Source organism: Podarcis bocagei, assembly GCF_964188305.1.
Source record: "Podarcis bocagei genome assembly, chromosome: 6".
Taxonomy (NCBI): Eukaryota; Metazoa; Chordata; class Lepidosauria; order Squamata; family Lacertidae; genus Podarcis; species Podarcis bocagei.
Window position 1 is genome coordinate 40,675,161 of NC_138130.1, and position 19,923 is coordinate 40,695,083.

The window sequence follows — 19,923 nt, forward strand, 5'->3', positions numbered from 1 at the left end:
TGGTGGAAATTCAAAGCCAATAACATCTAGAGGGCCACTCTTGTGTGCAATGATTTGCAGTGGCTGTCTAGGGTTTCAGACAAGAGTCCTTCCCTGTCGCTACCAGGAAGGGGCCCAGGAAAATTCAGCCTCAGTTCTAGGGGATCTGGGGAGCTCTTTTAGTACATACAAATATACAACACTGTTGCTGCCTCTGTTCCTTGCTCACTGCTCATGAGGTCAATAGAGTCCATTGGGCCAGCACTGGGCCACAAACCTTGTGTAGCTAGCTCCTTGCTTCATGTACAGTGATACGTCTAGGAATAAGCCAGGCAGTTACTATGTGCTCAGCAATTCTCAACCTGTTTTGTAGGGATCAGCCAGACAATTTCTTTGCCTGGCTGTTCTTTGAAGACCGCTATATCATAACCAGCATGTGAGAGGCTGCCCGGAGAGCTTAGATATAAAAACTCAGCCCCTCCTATGCTCTAGTGTAGCTGAACTGAATATCTGAAGAGAGAGGTGGGCAAAGAATTGATCTGTATTATAGAAGTTGTCGTCAAGACGTTTGTTAGAAGACACACTGCTATTCAGGGCCACCTTGAGTCAGAATGTATCCCAGAATACACCTCATTTCCATTGTAGAGAACACCTGAAAGCACTCCGCAAACTGCAATTTAAGCAGCTTGAAGGGTGCGGGGAGTAAAATACAAAGAGTAAGAATAAATGAAGCCGATGAAATCCAGTCCACTTACTCTAGTTCCACAAGAGTCAATGGGCTGTTGCAGAATAAGAGCTTCTCAATAATTACAACCAAGCAAAAGACACTTAAACATTTAGTATAGGAAGGGAATGAAGACAGGTTCAGCACTTCTTTTAACAGTTTAATTGGGGGTTCTTGCTAAGGCAGTTTATTTGGGATTCATTCTGACCCAGTCTACTATTGTTAAAACCTACTGAAAGCATTCTGGGAGTGGGAGTGATGTTTTGGAGCCAGACAGATTAGTTGCAGAATACCTTGTTTTCAAACTGAATACAGTCTCCATCGTCCAGCACAGCAGTGTGGTGCGGTTCTATTTTTTGTTGCGCATCGGAAGGACCTGGAAAATGGTGGTTTTTTAAAGAGGTGTTTGTGCTAACATTTCTAAATAGGTACTGGCCAATTCACACTGTTTCTGAAACACATATGAATAATTAAACCTTTCATGAAAATTTCCAGGCAGACAGCTGATCACAGAATAACTTAATTGCAAGGTAAGACTTGCGATGCCCAAGCATGCAATGCTATAACCATTTACCTGATTAAGCCCCACTGAACTTTATGGGTCTTCCCTCCGAGTATAGGATTGTTCTATAAGGGGCATTTTAGAGTTCTCCCTGCAATATCTGTTTTCTACTTTGAAATAAATGCTTCAGCTGAGATGGCTCAGCCAGAGCACGAGACTAATAATGATGATGATGATGATGATGATTTATTATTTATACCCCGCCTATCTGGCTGAGTTTCCCCAGCCACTCAGAGGGTCGTGAGTTTGAGCCCCACATGGGGTAAAATATCCCTGCATTGCAGGGGGTTGGTCTAGATGACCCTCACAGTCCCTTCCGACTCTGATTCTGTGAAAGGATATCTAGCATCACTATGGTCCTCTGCAGATCACCGCTTCATTACCCAACAAACAAAGCTTTCTCCAACCTGCCACAACTAAGGCGGCTCATTTGCGCCACAAGGACCCTCAATCACAGATTTATTGTTTATAGATAGGTGGGCTCACAGGCAGAGCAGCAATCTCTAGGAAATACTGTGCAGAGACCATAGTAAGCTTTACAGAGCAACCCAGTGTCATAAACCAGTAGGAAGCTACCTGCTAATCTTTAAAAGCTGCAATTGTTACAGAGCAAGCAAATGCTGCCTGTTTGACATTTACAACAGTCTGAGTACCATTTCACCCCTAAAAACAGATCGTACTAGCTTTTGAAAATAAAAAATGGTTCTCAAAAACAGAAGCAGTTTCCAGTGATCAAAACAGGGTGGAGACAACAAGCAACTTACCAACATATACATTACCAAAGAGCGTGTAAATAAACGCTGTCCAACCTGAAATGTAAAAGGGCAAAATACTGTCAGATACATAGAAAGTTTAAACATATGGAGGCCTGTATTAGGCCATGCAAAGTTGTAATTTGCAAGGTATAGGTATGACTCTATCCATGTGTAAAGGTTCCATTTTTTAAACCATATTTTACTTATTTTCGGATGTAACATAACTAATGAAACAACATTATTACCAACCTCCCACACCTCCCCAAAGTAGAGAGACATGCACTACAGCAAAATACATTGGACCTTCCAATGTATTCATTAACTGTTCTGTTTAACTATAGGATAAATAAGTAAGTTATTCCATTTTAAGAGGCTTACTGGGAGGCAACTTATTTCTTATATTTTTTTTATTAAATTTTCTATTTTAGAATCTCAAATAAACATTTTACAAACTTTAAAATATCCATTATCTACCCTTCTTCTCTTCCCATGGTTGATTTTACATATCATACATCCCTACATATTTTACTATAACCATTCAAATCAGTTTTCCACTTTTACATCGATCAAAAATTATTTACTCTGTTGAATTTATCTTAATACTGCCAGCGTTTTCAGCTGTCTATTTCAGCTGAATACTTTTATATATTCAATAAATGTTTTCCAGTCTTCTTTAAGTGCGTGTTCTTCTTGCTCTCTTATTCTATGTGTTAAATCTGCAAATTGTGCATATTCTGTCAACTTATGTTGCCAATCCTCTTTAGTTGGGGCCTCACTCACTTTCCATTTTTCAGCTAACAAAACACAGGCCGCAGTTGTTGCACACATAAATAACCTTTTCTGACACCTGGGAATTTCAGTATGGGTTATCCCCAACAAAAACGACTCTGGTTGTTTTTTTGGTTTTTTGGAAAGTAGTTTTAAACATTATTTTTTTTAATTCATTATAAATCATTTCCCAATATGCTTTTACCTTTTTATACTGGGAGGCAATTTAAGACCTGTAAGTCACCTCAAGCCCACCAAGGCCTCTCCAACAGGCTGCTTAGCCTTTTACTATTGTCCATTTATCCTTCAGCTGCAGTTCTGTGGGAAGGAGACACAAAATGGACCTTTTCTTGGGAAAGGCATTTAACTGGTGGGCCCAGTCCATTGTTTGGTGGTTTGCTGCTTCTTAGCCCAGGTGTAAATATTTTTTGCTCAGATGCAAATCCTACTTGGTTTGAAGGGAATTGTTTGCTTAAAAAGTACACAATGATGCAGCCACCAGAACGCCAGCTAGATAAAATCCTTATTTGCTAAATTTGACCACCAGCTCTGCTACTTCCAAGCTCAATGCCTAGCATTTTGACATGGATGGAAAAAAATATTGCCATGTAACCTGATTAAAACTCTGCTCTCTTTATCCCAGTTGGCACCTGTACTGGGTCTGAATTGATTTTATCTATTCACAGCTGTTTTAAACGGCTTTTTAAAACATATAATCATTTTTTAATTGTTTTTACATATGCAACTGTTCTACCTGCTTCATAAATGTTTTATTATATTGTCAATTGCTTTGGGATGCCTGATGGGAAACAATTCATAACATAAATAAATGGCGCTCATCTTTTCGTTAAAACGTTACTGCTCAGTCTGCAACAGTTAGTAAATGGGTTCTTTTAAATGCAGATGCACCTCTGAAATAACCACATGGATTTCAGCCACAGCAATTCTACTTTCAAGGTTATATCCTTCTCATTCTCTGGGCACATATCCCAGAACAAGCAGCAAGCCCCATCATTTCAACATGAAAATCCCAACACATTAAGCTCCAGTTAAAGGACCACAATTTTTCTCCATAAATAGACACAGATTGGAAAGTAGCCTTAAAAGGTCAAATTTTGCGGCTATATAGTTATGCTTAAGACTTCTTCAGAAGTTAAACAGTGGGCTGATAACTGATTTTGAGACATGGATAGATTGTACAGCAGCCATTCCAAACCAGTCCCCTTTATTTCTCTGCTTCTTGGGGTAAGTGGGGATACTTATATGCCTAAAACCTCCTACACAAGCATCCAGAGACTCAGGGGAACACCAGGATTTGCAGGAGTACAAGAAACAAAACAAAAACATGTTAACACACAAAGGAGGCAAACTCCCTTCCAAAGGCTGAAACACAACTGCATATGTGTGCAGGGTCTGCTTGATTCATCCATGTCTGTTGCCATAAAAAATATGTTGGAAGTAGGGCTTGTGTGATAAGTTTCCATTGCCCAGGCTCCTGGCTGTATCTGCTAGGAGGACAATGAGTTTGGGGTGAGGGGCGAGGAAGAGAAGAAGGAGGAGGAGGAGGAGGAGTTTGGATTTGATATCCTGCTTTATCACTATCCTAAGGAGTCTCAAAGCAGCTAACAATCTCCTTTCCCTTCCTTCCCCATAAGAAACACTCTGTGAGGTGAGTGAGGCTGAGAGACTTCAGAGAAGTGTGACTAGCCCAAGGTCACCCAGCAGCTGCATGTGGAGGAGCAGGGAATCGAACCTAGTTCACCAGATTATGAGTCCACCGCTCTTAATCACTACACCACACTGGCTCAGAGGGAAGGAAAAAGATTAACAAGATGAGGGGAAGCAGACCCAGCAGATTAGAAGTTGATGGTGAAAAATTATGAAAGCAAAAACTGGGTCAGAAGAAAGTGAACAAACTATGAGCAAGAAGATTATGCAGCTGAAAGCAAGAAGCAGGAGAGAGAAGGGAAGAGAGGAAAGCCGATGAAAAAACCAAGACATGACTTGAAAGTGAGGAGGAAGGTGAAGAAGCAAATCAGTGAACACGGGAGAGGAACAGATGTGAAGACAGAGGGGAATTTCATGGTAACTGACACAACAAAACAAGAGTGTGGGACAGGAAAGGGATGCAAAATGGAGGCACAACAAGAATGGCAGAGTGGGAGGCCTAGGAAGGTGGAGTTGTCTGCAGCACTAAAACCAATCATTAACCCACATAACGTTTTGTTGCAGGCCCCCACTTGCCCATCACGGATTCCTAAGGAAGACTGCTGAATTCAGCTAGAAATCTAGCTTGCATCGGAAAACACCAGCTGATCTGATCTGAGATGACCCACTGGAGCCACAGAACACCAAGCTGGCTTGTTTTCACTAATCATAGTTAAGATTAACCACAGTTGACGGTTTCAGCTAAACTGTGGTAAAACTAAAGCAGAAGCAGAAACTTCTGATCTCTCCTTGTGACTGCACTGAAGAAGAGTAAAGGGAGAACGTGGGAACTTAGCAGGGCAGACTTCTTCCAGCACATTAAGGACTATGTTGTCTCTGAAATACAGAATGACACAACCTTCAGTACATGCTTCCTAGATCTAACAACGGTTTGCATCCAGAAAACCATGTCCCATTGGTCTTCTCCATTCCAGCAGGTGTCTGTAATGCACACTATATGGTCTCCTCTAAGACCCAGTACTCCTGCTCACAAACCTTGGCGTGGAATCTTTTAGCCTTAGCCTTAGCAATAGCTCTCTCAGGCTATTGATGGTCCATGATGGTTATGCGCTCCCTGGACTTGGCTTCTCCTCATCCATCTTCCCTCAGGGCAACACACATCATCTTAAGCAGGAAGTGGGGAAGGCACTGCTCTCTATAGTTCTCTAGAGCTTCTGCTAATCCCCTCAGGAACTAATGGTTCCTTGTTTGCTGATATTCTGTAGCAGGGGATTGTGATCTCTTTATGCTCATCATATACCTCTTCAAAAGAAGCCAGCTCTATAAATACCTAAGAGAGAAGCCTGTAATTCTCCTGCCCTTCTTAAATCTTCAGCAGCCTTTCAGAAATGTTAAAAGTGATTTACTTGAACTCAGGATATAGTTCAAAAGATAGCAAATGAGTATTTATTGATATATTTATGTGTCAGCTCCTTAACTGTTCAGTGGTTATTAGTATACTGCTTTAAAAGGCCAGAGGTTCCATAAATTTGTTTACATACGAAACACAAATGTGCAGAAACAAACATCCGTCTCCCACAGAAATGGCTGAAAAATCTTATGGAGCAAATTTGCAGCTAATTCTTTGCCCATTATCTAACAGACAAACATGTGTGGCAAATGCCAAGGAATTTTGCAACTCCAGATCCTCAGCTCATTTAATAACAACTATATATAAAAAAATACCTTGGCAATCTTTATTCAAATGAGCCTTACCAAAGTCAGGATAGCATATGTAGCAAGATAAGTGTGTGCATAAGTTTTTTGGATCCAAACTCGGATTCTTTGCAACTGAGGCAGAGCATTTACAATACATAAAAATCTTACTGACTGGCCTCAGTATCTAGCCAGCAGCCATCTGTTTCTGCAAGAACTGGGGCTGAACTACGTGTTCATGGGATTGGATTGTCTGCCATTCTGTCTTTAAATGAAATGCAGCCACAAGAGGCTACCAATCTGATTAGAGCAATGGAAATGTGTGTTTTTCATTCTCCCCACCTCACCCCAATTTCCCCAATCAGCTGCCCCTAAAGGGTATTGTACTTTTTACCTCACTTGGCAAACCACAGTTTGAGAGTATAATTTAGACTGGGAAAATGGCACAATGGAGAGAGACGATAAAAAAAATCTCCCATTATCCAACTGCTCTAATCGAATTGGAATGTACTAACGGCTGCATTAATAAAACCAGGTCACAGATTTCCCACATACCAAACACTTTGACCCTAAATCAGTGGAACACATATTTTTCCTACAAGAATGGAAGTGAAGCCATTAACTTGCAAAAGAGCTACCGGGCAATGTGCGTAGTCACAGGTCCAGAGCATTTGCCTATTTCACTATAATCCTATTCATTCAGTCCTCCTTTCCTTACATGATTCATGATGCCCAAAGCAAAGGGTGTTGCTGTGTTTGTTGCCCTGCCTCCTCGGCTTCTGCCCCTGTCATGCAGCCCGGCGGCCCTCTACACATTAGAGGAAATTGTCTGAAATGGGGGGCCTACTCTATGTCTGGAGGCTCCCCGCACAATTCAGAAACCACACAGGGAGAGCAGGCTGCTGGCTTCAGACCTCACCCCAAAGAAATCTGTGTTTGATGGATGGGGCTGCTGGAAATGTGAGAGGGAGGGTGGGGCCAGCAGCTGCATCCCATGGAGGGCATGAGATGGTGACCACGTGGTGGAAAAATGACTGAACAGGGCTTATGGATATTCCTGGAGGGAGGCCACACGCCATATGCACCAGCACAACAGACGTCTGTGTGCCCAACAGAGATTCCTCTCATGTCCTCTTCAGTCCCTGCACCCAACCTCCAAATTGGCTCCAGAGGGTTGGGGATGCTCAAAAGCAGATTTTAAAAGTGTGCAGAGGGAGGCGAGAGACCAGAGGCCCTGCTGAACCAGTGAGATTACACCACTGTAGCTATTAAGTCTTTCAAGTGTGACTATGTACCTATTGAGACGAGGGTGGAGCTGTGGGTTAAACCACAGAGCCTAGGACTTGCCGATCAGAAGGTCGGCGGTTCGAATCCCCGCGATGGGGTGAGCTCCCGTTGCTCGGTCCCTGCTCCTGCCCACCTAGCAGTTTGAAAGCACGTCAAAGTGCAAGTAGATAAATAGGTACCGCTCTGGCAGGAAGGTAAACGGCGTCTCTGTGCACTGCTCTGGTTCGCCAGAAGCGGCTTAGTCATGCTGGCCACAAGACCCAGAAGCTGTACGCCAGCTCCCTTGGCCAATAAAGCGAGATGAGCACTGCAATCCCAGAGTCGGCCACGACTGGACCTAATGGTCAAGGGTTCCTTTACCTTTATGTACCTATTGGGCCATACCTCTGACGTGACTTGGAAATCCATGTGGAAAAAAGGTAGGCAGAACAGACCCTCAGATATTTCGTCACGTAAAAAGGCCCAAGCACATAACCAAAAATGGGAATGAAAGTTAAGCCCACGCTAATAACTCATCCATTAAGAACAAGGCACCAATAACGAGATTGAAGCATCACCATTGAAGCTGCTCCAAATTCCATTTTTGACAAGATGAAGGAAATGTTTCCTACCTTTGGGAACAGCCTGGGTGTGTTTTGCTCCTTTGTCTAACTTGAAATCCAGATACAGCGTCGGAGTGCGGGTATACACCTTGGACTGAACAGCAACAGGGAAAATTGACATCTCAGGAGGAGGAAAATGGGCTGGCAGCATAAAACACATCAAAACAAAGAGGGAGTTCACCAGCAGTGCATTTCAGTGGACGATAAGGCTATCGGTTGTAACTGGTCATGATGACTAAACACTACCTCTAAAACAATAGCAATCCTATACATGTCTCCTCAGAAATAACTGTCTGCCACTGAGTTAATTTAATGCAAGGGCCTGTAGATTGTGCATATTTATATATATTTTAGGCTGCACTCTTCAAATAATTATAATCTGCTTCAGCACAACTGTTCAAAAGAATATTTGAGAGGCTCTTTTTATGCTAGCCACAAACCCTAAAGAAATTGCATGGAGTCAGAACAACAAACAAATGGTAAGGAAGTAAAAACAAAAAAGTGATGGATATTTACATTCAAGAACTGGAAAGAAGGCAGAGGGGTTTTTTTTGGGGGGGGGGTGAAATGCTAACTCAACTCTGAATAAGGAGACTTCCTGCTGGCCTCAGTTCTGAAATTCAAAATTCCCACTCCCACCCTGAATCCAAGGAGGTGGCATAGAAAAGTGAAATGTATGAGCAAGATTCACAGCCTCCCATTCAAATAGACACCATATTCGGACTGTTGCCTTCAAAGAAAATTGTCTCCAGGGGAGACAAAAATGGCATGAGCAAGGCCTCCAAATGCTCGTGTGTTATTTTCCCCACATGGTTGCAGAAACAAGATGTTTGAATCCCAAAATGCATAGCCCTTGCATATGTGGTGGGCAGATCTGAAATAGTGCAGGCTGCCTGTGACTTTCAAAGTTGTGTAGAAGAGAGAATTTCAGCTTGCCATTGCAAGCTAAGCTTGCTGAAATTCCCTCTTCTAAACTTCTATGAAAAGAACAGGAGGCCTCTCTTCTTTAGTAATAAAGAAGAAGGAGAAGAAGAATTTATTATTTATACTCTGCCCATCTAGCTGGGTTTCCCCAGCCACTCTGGGCGGCTCCCAACAAAATATTAAAAACATGATAAAATATCAAACATTAAAAACTTCCCTAAACAGGGCTGCCTTCATATGTCTTCTAAAAATCAGGTAGTTGTTTATTTCCTTAACATCGGATGGGAGGGCATTCCACAAGGCGGCTGCCACTACTGAGAAGGCCCTCTGCCTGGTTCCCTGTAACCTCACATCTCACAGTGAGGGAACTGCCAGAAGGCCCTCAACGCTGGACCTCAGTGTCCGGGCTGAACAATGGGGGTGGAGACGCTCCTTCAGGTATACTGGGCTGAGGCCGTTTAGGGCTTTAAAGGTCAGCACCAACACTTTGAATTGTGCTCATAAATGTACTGGGAGACAATGTAGGTCTTTCAGCATCAGTGGCTACCTTGCCTGCATTTAACCTAGAACTGGGATTGGGAAACTGTGGCCCTCCAGATGTGACTGAACTTCAACTCCTATCAGACTCAGCCAACAAGGGCAACCATCAGGACTGATGGGAGGTGAAGTCCAACTACATTGGGATGGCCACAGATTTTCCATCACTGACCTAGAAGCTGAGAAGCCAAGTACTGTGAAGTCTCAAGGAAATGCTGAAGAATCGTAAAGCAGGGAAAGAGTCTTTATATGGATAAGTAGCACTGATTAAACCATTTTTAGGATGGGTGGGTGCAGTTCTGCACCATACACATTTGTACTTCAGCAGACTTTATCGTACCATCTTATTACTCCTATTGGAACAGGTTCAGGTATGAACATTTCTCTCGGTCCATATGACGAACAGGGCATTTTCTCCTGACTGTTCTCTTTCTGATAAAGATCTGCAGGATTTAGAGAGCACTTCATTTAGTTCTCCTGCAGATACGTTTTTAAAGATTTGCTTTGCTGTCAAGCTCGTGGCTTAATGAAGAGAGACTTCTAAACAGAGAAGGGGGAAATAAAGGAATATTCAGTGTGACAGCTCTGAAAAAACCAAAAGCCATCCTATGGATTATTAGGAAAGAGACTGAATATAGAATTGCCAGCATTTTGAATGTGGCCTAAAGTTCAGGTCGCTATCTCAAAAAGGACATTGAAGAGCTGGAAAACTAGAATTGGAAGAGAGCAACCAACTTAATTGGTGAATATACGAAAGGAAGTATTTTTTCACCCAAATTACAGAATTGGCTGCCATAAAATGCAATAATATTCAATAGTTTGTCTAATCCAGTTTTAAACTTGTCAAACTCATGAAAGATAAATAAACTAATGGCTACTAACCCCAATGTAACTGCAGAACCTATAAGCAATGCAATTAATTTTAACATTTTAAAAAATTATGTGGAAATATTATACTTTTGTGTGTGCAACTCAGTCCTATGGGGCATGTCTGGAGAAAATGAATTTCCTCTAAACAAATTTAATAGGCAAAGTGAGCACAAAGCTATTTCTTTCTCTGTCTTTGCCAGTGTTTTAGTAACCTAATCCTCCAAACCCACACAGACTCCATGGGGCTCAGCAGGGATACTAGGGATTAATTTAGCAAAAAGAGTAACCTCTCACCCCTGGAGGTGTCCCTTTCGGGTAAGATTTGAATTGCAATCACGGACTAATGCAAGAGGTCTTCAGACATTATGGTCAGCATTTTTTAAATGAGACACGAGACCTGAGATATACACAATGTAAACAAAATCTAGAAATCTCTCTGCTCTACAATCATCTTTACAACTCAATTTCCATGTAATTCATACTACTATGGTGTGCCTAATACCAACAGCCATTTCTTATATGGCAAGAATGTAAGATCAGCCCCGCTAGGGCACACTTAAGGTCTTTCTAGCCAGTTCTCCCAGTGGTCAACCTGTTGCCTACAGGAAGCCCACAAGGAAATGAGAGCAAAAGACCTCTCCTGCTTGTTGTCCTCAGCAATTGGATTTCAGAGACATTCCACCTCCAATTCTGTACCTAATACAGCTATCTTGGCTAGTAGCCACCAACAGCCTTATTCCACATGAATCTGTCTAATCTCCTTTTAATGTTGTCCAAGCTGGCTGCCATCATTACATCTTGTGGCAGCATAGTTTAGGTATGTGCTGTGTGAAGTCCTTCCTCTTATCTACACCGAATCTCCCAACTATAAACTTTATTGGATGCCCCAATTCTGGGCTTACGAGAGAGGAAGGACATCCTCTCACAATCCTCTCTGCTACATTTTCCCAATGAATTTCCTACACTGCCATCACTCAGATGCCAGGGATTTTGATTATAAGAATTGGTAAAAGCCCTTTATACCTCCGTGCGCAGGCATGCCCTAAAGGCATCAGATGAAAAGTAAAGTAATGAAACACAAACTGCATTCTCCAATGGTGCTTGCTTCCAATTATTTTACAAGATCTCCCAAGACCTCTCCTGCTTGATGAACCTGCCCTGTGAACCTATACTAAACAACAGTTCATACAACCCAAATCCATGTTGCCTTCTCGTTAGAAAAGGGAATGGCTATTCTTAAAATAAGAAACAGGAAAACCAGTTCCCCTCAAACATGAAATTTCAAGCAGCGGTGTCTTGTACCAGAGTCAATGTACAAATTGCAACCTTGGGTCAGGAAATGAATCAGAAGTGGAAATGCATCACGTTGAATTTTTAAAAGGGTGCCTTCCGGAAGGCAAAAAGAGGCATTAAATAAAAAATGCCTTTTAAAACAGCACTGCAAAGTACTTATGGAAAGATCTGAAGCCACATGTTGAAAGAATTTATGACTACTTTGGTATGCAAACCCCACTTTGGCTCATCTTGCCTACATTTTTTTCCAGTTATTCGTGGTAATAAGGCACCAGCATTAAAATGGTTCAACAAAGCACCTTCAACACGCAGAAAGAGAATTTATGACCGATCTGAAGGTGGTGGGTTTTTCTGTCTGTTATACCTGCACTAGAAAGGGCAGCAACTTCACCTTGGTATGGTCACGATTTCCTTAGACCATACAGCTTACATGTGGCATTGATTTGTCTTCATAATGAATAGCGCGTTTGCTAATAAAAACAATGGGAGGAATGCTAGAAGGTGATAAAATTAAAGACATGCAATTGGAAAAGCTTCAGAAAAGTATGCAATGTGAAGTCATCCCTTGAGTTTGCAAACAACATTTACTGTAACTGCAGGCATTATCTTCATTTTTAAATGCGGGATATATGCATATGGTTAGAACTTGTTGCGTAGCAGTAGCTGGGCAACGAGCCATGCTTACTAATATTACTCAGTCTGTATTCACAGACTTATAGAAGGGACCCCCAAGGCGCATCTAGTCCAGCCCCCCTACAATGCAAAAATTACAGCTAAAGAATTCCACACAAGTCTAAGTAGGTATTATAATGAAAACGAGTACCGTATTTTTCACCCTATAGGACGCACTTTTTCCCCTCCAAAAATGAAGGGGAAATGTGTGTGCGTCCTATGGGGCGAATGCAGGCTTTCACTGAAGCCTGGAGAGGGAGAGGGGTCGGTGCGCACCGACCCCTCTCGCTCTCCAGGCTTCAGGAGAGCGCCAGCGCCAGCCCCACAAGGTCGGGGGACAGAGGGAGGTGGAACGCCGCCATCCCGCTGTCTCCCGAAGTAGTTTGGAGGCTGACGGCGGGGATACTCCGCTGCCTGCCCCGCAAGCTCCGGGGACAGCTGGGAGGCGCAGCGCGTCTTCCCGCTGTCCCCGGACCTGATCTGAAGGTGGGCAGTGGGGAGAAGAGCGCTTCTCCCGCTGCCTTCCCCGCAAGCTCCGGGGACAGCTGGGAGGCGCAGCGCGTTTTCCCGCTGTCCCCGGACCTGGTCTGAAGGCGGGCTGCGGGGAGAAGAGCGCTTCTCCCCACTGCCGGGCCCACAAGTGCCTGGGGGGAAATAATTTTTTTTTCTTTATTCCCCCCCCCAAAAAAAAAATTAGTGCGTCCTATGGGGCGAAAAATACAGTAACTCAAAATATGACCCTGTGATGATCGTAAACATATTTGCTGCTATATTCAGTGTTGACATTTGTGCAGAGGGCGTTTGTGCCGGTGGCAATGCGGTGATGAAGCTTCTGAAGTTAATTGGCTGAACTGGTGAGACAATGTGAAATGTTCCCATTGGTGAAGCACTAGAAACTGGAGTAATGAGCAGCCGCTGCCTCTCTTTCACAATGGAAGCAGCTTCTAAAATCACTGTTAAAGGTGGAAAGCGAAGTAGAGATTCTTTCATTCCTCTGTCAGAGCTAATGTGTAAAGATAGACCATGATGCCTACCTTATGCCCCCAGTTTATCTGCCATCAGAGTATAATATTTCTGCCTTGCCAAATCCTATCTGTCAACGCTGTGTTGGCAGAGTTTTGGGTATATCCTATCCCAAGCACTTACATCATGCCTGCACAACTGGCTAACCCACCAAGCCAAACACAGCCCATCATCTATAATTGTGGCTCAGCAGTGGCTTGATGAGACATTTTTTAGCTTATCTGTTTGAGACTATAAAAGACAACTAATAACAAGAAACGCCACATGGCTCATAGATTGTATTCAGTCTGATGGATCCCAAAATTGAGCACAATGCATTAGTTGTTGTGGCAACAATGCTTTCAGTATGGGCTCATTAAACACATGGAAAATGCTACAAATAGTATTTAACATGCACAAAGTGGATTAAGTGTTTACTTTATGGGTGTTATTTACCCCAGGAACTTACAAATACTGATCTAATACAGTGGCACCTCTGGTTACGAACTTAATTTGTTCTGGAGGTCCGTTCTTAACCTGAAACTGTTCTTAACCTGAGGTACCACTTTAGCTAATGGGGCCTCCCGCTGCCACCATGCTGCCAGTGCGCAATTTCTGTTCTCATCCTGAGGTAAAGTTCTTATCCGAAGGTACTACTTCCAGGTTAGCGGAGTCTGTAACCCAAAGTGTTTGTTTTTTCTAAAGTCCAACTTTAAACATACTTTTTTCTATAGTGTAGAATATTAGTTTCCAGGCAACTCAGGATTAACTGAGCCACAGTCAAGTGCTCACCCAGACGCTCTCTATTTTAATTGGCTTCTCACCCAGTTCACCCAGCCACAGTAGCTATTCCCAGAATTCATTGCTGCTGGACATGCCCATGAGCATCTAAAGCCAAGTGCTGACATCCTAGGTGGGCATGCTGAGTCTGCAGAAATTTTCATCCAAGTAGGCATCCGCCACCCCTCTGCATCTGAAACTTTGTACCAAACTTCTGATCAACTGACTCCACCCAGAAGTAGGGCATCATCCAGCTGTCAAACTGCCAATGGTAGGTTGCAAATAGGATGCAGATTGTTTCAATGCTTTAGGTTTGCAAATAGCCAAAGCTTTCATTTCCTCATGAAACTTTTTCGAGTTCTTCCACCTGGAAAACTTTCAGCAATTGTTTAAGCAATGAAAAATGCCGTGCAGGTAATAAATGTAAAAACAGAGTAATGTGTCTCTCTGGTATAGCGTGTCTACATAAATTATTTTAATGCACCACAGAATGTGTGTATTTTCTTCATCTTGCCAGGTAATATCTAACTGATAATTCGGCTATGCTCCTCCTAGACGTACCAGACTAGGCTTTGAAAATTGTGGTCCAGGAGGAATCTGGCCCGACGGGTGCATTTTACACAGCTTTGGCCACAGAAATAGAGCATCACCTAAGAAGCTGTGCTGTTAACTGTTGGGGACAACCTTGGCCAACCTCTTCAGATATGAGGCTGAATTATTGGGAAATAAAAATTACAGAGACTCTGGAGTGGGTGGCTGATTAAAAAAGGATGCCTTGTGGGAGGATAAACCAGATTATACATTATTATTTTATTTGTACCCTGCCCATCTGACTGGGTTGCCATATACAAACACATAATAAAACATTAAAAACTTCCCTATACGGGTCTGCCTTCAGGTGTTTTCTAAAGGTTGTATAGTTACAACCTGGACATCTGAAGAGATGGCGTTCTGCAGGGCAGGCCCTCTGCCTGCTTCCCTATAACCTCACTTCTCACAGTGGGGGAACTGCCAGTTCCATGATGAAATGTTTTAAGGATACATAGGGTCTACTGGGCCAGACCATTAACTCTAGGTTGGTAGTTCTCCAGGGTTTCAAGGCAGGGGAAGTTAGCAGCCCTAACCTGAAGTGCCGGTCATTGAGCAAAGCAGATGGCCCTTCCCCACATTGAATCTCCCACTCTAGCCTTGCTTTGACAATGTTCTTCCTAGAATTCTCACCAAATGCCACAACTGAAATGAGAAATAAGGCTGAGCGGCCTCTAAGCTAACAGTGGGCTATGGAGGAATGCCTGGGCAAGACGGCCCATCTGCTACTCTGCTTCTGCACAGGCAAGGGCTCAGTTAATAAAACAAAGAAGTGGAATGTAGAGGCAGAGCCCAGGGGTCAGGGGTCAGCTCCGAAAGTGTGGGGTGGGCTTAGGTGTTCTGTGTGGGGCCAGCTGGAACTGGCTTAGCAAGCTGTGCAGCTTGTTTTCCCTCTGTAACCTTTCCTGATTGGAAGTGGCTGTTGGTTCACTGCAAGAACAAAGGCGTCCGGCTTCCTTTGCGAGCCACATTCCAGTATATCACCAAGGCATGCCTCGACAGTATATAGGATGAGACTCGCTCACTTATTTTATGTGCTTCTAGATGGGTCACAGCAAGGCAGCTTGTTAAAAAGAAGGCAAAAAACCCAATAAAATGCTTGCTTGAAATACCAAGATTATGACCCTTGAGACTCAACCTCCTCCAACAAGGCCCCAGCTCCTTTTCTCCCTTGCCGTAAGAACAAACCACGGCTTGACTATACAGGCACTGCTTCCTGAAAGTGAGATGCTATTACTAATAATTCATCCATCTCACAACATCTCACTGACAGTAAAAACAGTTTCCAGAAAGGTGAGCAAAAGGGATAATATCCCATACAATTATATCCTCTTAAAACTAAAGGCTCAGACTTTCAGATCCCTACAAATGGCAGATGTAGCACGACTGGCCTGCTTGTTTTCCACTTGTCTGACCCTGAGGGGTTACATAATTAACTAGCTGAAACATGTAACTTCAGTGAATTGGAATTTTAAGCGTATGACAGGTTGAGGGGAAACATGCAGCCAGAAAACATTTGCTAAAGACACTGACGGTGCCTGTAGTCTCTACCCCCATCGTTCTGCCCAGAAACTGTGGTCCAGCTCCGAGGGCCTTCTAGTGGTTCCCTCACTGCGAAAAGTGAGGTAACAGGGAACCAGGCAGTGGGCCTTCTCAGTAGTGGTGCCCGCCCTGTGGAACGCCCTCCCATCAGATGTCAAGGAAATAAACAACTACCTGACTTTTAGAAGACATCTAAGGCAGCCCTGTTTAGGAAAGTTTTAAATGTTTTGATGTTTTATCATGTTTTGAATAGTCTGTTGGAAGCCACCCAGAGTGGCTGGGGAAACCCAGCCAGATGGGCAGGGTATAAATAATAAATTTATTATTATTATTATCTAGCATAAGTCCTGGATAGTCACCCCCATCCTGGTGCTCTCCTTAGGTCATTGGACTCCAACTCCCATCACCCCAAACCATTGGCCATACTGGCTAGGACTGATGGGCCTTGTAGTCCAAAATGTCATGTGGTTGGGGAAGGTTGTACTGTACACATCTCTTTGTGGCAGTAGGGCTCCATTGAAGGAGTACCATGTGGGAATTGCCCTCAAATCACCAACGTGAGCAATGTGGCTTTCTTTCCAGCTAGCGGCTCTGTTCAGGAGGAGGAAGAGGGAGAGCACCGCTTCCTCCACCACTGAGCTGGCTGCAGGCCTTTCATGCAAACAAATCTAAGCGCATAGGTCACAGAGTTTCTTTGCAAGCAGATCCTTTTGTATATAAGGGCTCTTTCCATTCCACTTTTTCCTTGCCAACAGATTAGCTTTCCAAGGAAGTACAGCAGTGTGGACTCCTTCCCCAATAGCATGTGGACTACATAAACACAAGGAGCACACAGTAACTTGCCCTGTAATCTTACTGCTCCTTATCAGAGAAGGAAAAGTCACTCACAAACACCCTCAATTCGCCCTGCTGTGGCTTTACCTTCCTCTCCCCCCTCCTGAAGGTATAGTTAAGACAAGGGACTCACTTTTTAAAAGGCTGCAGGTTGAATTAAGCCATAAGCTAACTATCAGAACTGTTCAGTTTTTTTTTAAAAAAGAGCCCTCTTTTCGCAAGTTTGTCAGCAAATGTGTTTACCTTTACGCCCAGCGCCTCTCCTGATATGACGGACACACTCACACCGTTCTGTGAAGGCTTGGGGACTTCTTCCTTTTTGAGTTCTTGGTATTGGGGTTCAATCATTTTCTCAGAGCTTCTCAGGTTGACCCAAAGCTGCAGGCCGTGGGCTGGCTCCTCGGTGCAAGGCATCTCTGCATGGAGAATGCCACGGCCGGCTGTCATCCACTATATACCAAAAGGTAAAGGAGAAGGTGAGAGAATTGAAACATTTTGCTTTGCAGAAGCTGAAGTGAAGCATCAACTCAATTCCTAGTCCCGTCCCCCCAAACTGCACACACAATCCAGTGTTTTGATCAAAGCTGGCAACTCCACCTTGCATTATTTAGCCAAAGCGGAACAAGATGCAAAAATACAGGTCTAATAATTTGTTATGCTATTAACTAAAAATAATCCATGAGTTTTAAGCACTTAGGAAACAAAAAGTTTCACGGTGGATTGTGGTATGATGGGAATTGACCCAGAATGTAAATATCCTAGGGCTTCAATAATCCTATGCACGCTTACCTGGGAGTAAGGCCCCATTGAACTTCATGGGGCATATGTCTAAATCAAGGTTTCCCAAGATTGGGTCTACCGCTCTTTTTTGGACTACAACTCCCATCATCCCTAGCTAGCAGGACCAGTGGTGAGGGATGGTGGGAATTGTAGTCCAAAAACAGCTGGAGAGTCAAGCTTGGGAAACCCTGGTCTAAATAGACATGTAGGGTTGCATTAAAGGTCTTTAGAAATGTTGTATTAGAATGAATTGGATTTGGAAGCTTTAACATAATCTGTAACAGGAATAAGCTAACCTGTGACCCCCCCCCCCCAGATGTCCAACCCTAACCAGACTTCTCCAATGACCAAGGATGATGGGGGGGGGGGAGGTTGTCGCAGGTTAACTACCCGTTTACAGTATCGGTCTTCACTCTTTTCAGATCCAGGTCCCATCTTCAATCCCAAAATCAAGCCACTTTAATTCTTTTTCTGTTTAGGATGACCAAATCCAGAGGAAGGCAAAGCTCCTATCTGGCAAAGTTTATACAGAAGAGGATTTTTGGGCTGGGTAGGAAAAACCGCATCTCACAAAAGTCCCTCTTCTGCAAACAATTCAAGGCAGGGGAGCTCTCCTCTCCTCCCGGATACCTAAATAATAATAATAATAATAATAATAATAATAATAATAATAATAATAATAATAATAATTATTATTATTATTATTATTATTATTATTATTATTATTATTATTATTTATTTATACCCCGCCCATCTGGCTGGGCTTCCCCAGGCACTCTGGGCGGCTTCCAAAAGAATATTAAAATACTATAATACATCAAACATTAAAAGCTTCCCGAAACAGGGCTGCCTTCAGATGTCTTCTAAAAGCCTGGTAGTTGTTGTTCTCTTTGACATCTGGTGGGAGGGTGTTCCACAGGGAAGGCGCCACTACCGAGAAGTCCCTCTGCCTGGTTCCCTGTAACTTGGCTTCTCGCAGTGAGGGAACTGCCAGAAGGCCCTCGGTGCTGGACCTCAGTGTCCAGGTAGAACGATGGAGGTGGAGACGCTCCTTCAGATATACTGGACCAAGGCCGTTTATGGCGTTAAAGGTCAGCACCAACACTTTGAATTGTGCTCGGAAACGTACTGGGAGCCAATGTAGGTCTTTCAAGACCGGTGTTATGTGGTCCCGGCGGCCGCTCCCAGTCACCAGTCTAGCTGCCGCATTCTGGATTAGTTGTAGTTTCCGAGTCACCTTCAAAGGTAGCCCCACGTAGAGCGCATTGCAGTAATCCAAGAGGGAGATAACCAGAGCATGCACCACTCTGGCGAGACAGTCCGCAGGCAGATAGGGTCTCAGCCTACGTACCAGATGGAGCTGGTAAACAGCTGCCCTGGATACAGATTTGACCTGTGCCTCCATGGACAGCTGTGAGTCCAAAATGACTCCCAGGCTGCGCACCTGGTCCTTCAGGGGCACAGTTACCCCATTCAGGACCAGAGAATCCTCCACACCTGCCCGCCTCTTGTCCCCCAAAAACAGTACTTCTGTCTTGTCAGGATTCAACCTCAATAGCTCCCCAACCTCATCTCTTTTAAACAAACATAACAGAGTGGTGGTACCACCACTGTAACCCATCTAAAACTGGGATGCAGGGAATCCTGAAGTCCAATGGTTTGCCCCAGGAGGGAGGACACTCCAGATGTTGTTGTACCACAAACTCCTATCATCCCTGACCCATTGGCCATGGGGGGCTGCTGGCAATCCGAGTGCCAACAAAATCTGGATGGGTGGAGAGGTCACAGGCTCCTCATTACAGAAATCACTAGGAAGACAACAGAGGGGGGAAAATACATTGCAAAACTTCCAGTCTTCAAAACCAATTTCAAAGTGAAAGGGCAAGACAGGGCAACCTCCGTTCTCATCACTTCAGCTTACCTGCAGATCTCCTGGATTCAGTCTACCTGCGTGGCCACAGAAGTCTTCATGGGCCATGGAGCCACCTGCCAGTAAGTATGTTACCTGAGAAAGAGAAGATTTAGAGCATCAGGGAAGCCCAAGCTCACAGCAGGCTTTAT

The 19,923-nt window shown here is 43.8% G+C and overlaps 1 protein-coding gene across 3 annotated transcripts in view; it reads right to left on the minus strand.

Moving 5' to 3' along the window:
- Positions 1-19,923, minus strand: part of PIR (pirin) — a 30,317-nt gene that overhangs the window by 3,757 nt on the left and 6,637 nt on the right. For all 3 annotated transcript variants that reach the window (XM_081198144.1, XM_081198143.1, XM_081198145.1), the window contains exons 4-8: positions 19,784-19,867; positions 17,326-17,532; positions 8,050-8,134; positions 2,030-2,074; positions 997-1,079 (exon numbers count right to left, since the gene is read on the minus strand). In XM_081198144.1, the coding sequence (XP_081054270.1) occupies positions 997-1,079; positions 2,030-2,074; positions 8,050-8,134; positions 17,326-17,532; positions 19,784-19,867 (504 nt within the window). The remainder of the gene's footprint in view (positions 1-996; positions 1,080-2,029; positions 2,075-8,049; positions 8,135-17,325; positions 17,533-19,783; positions 19,868-19,923) is intronic.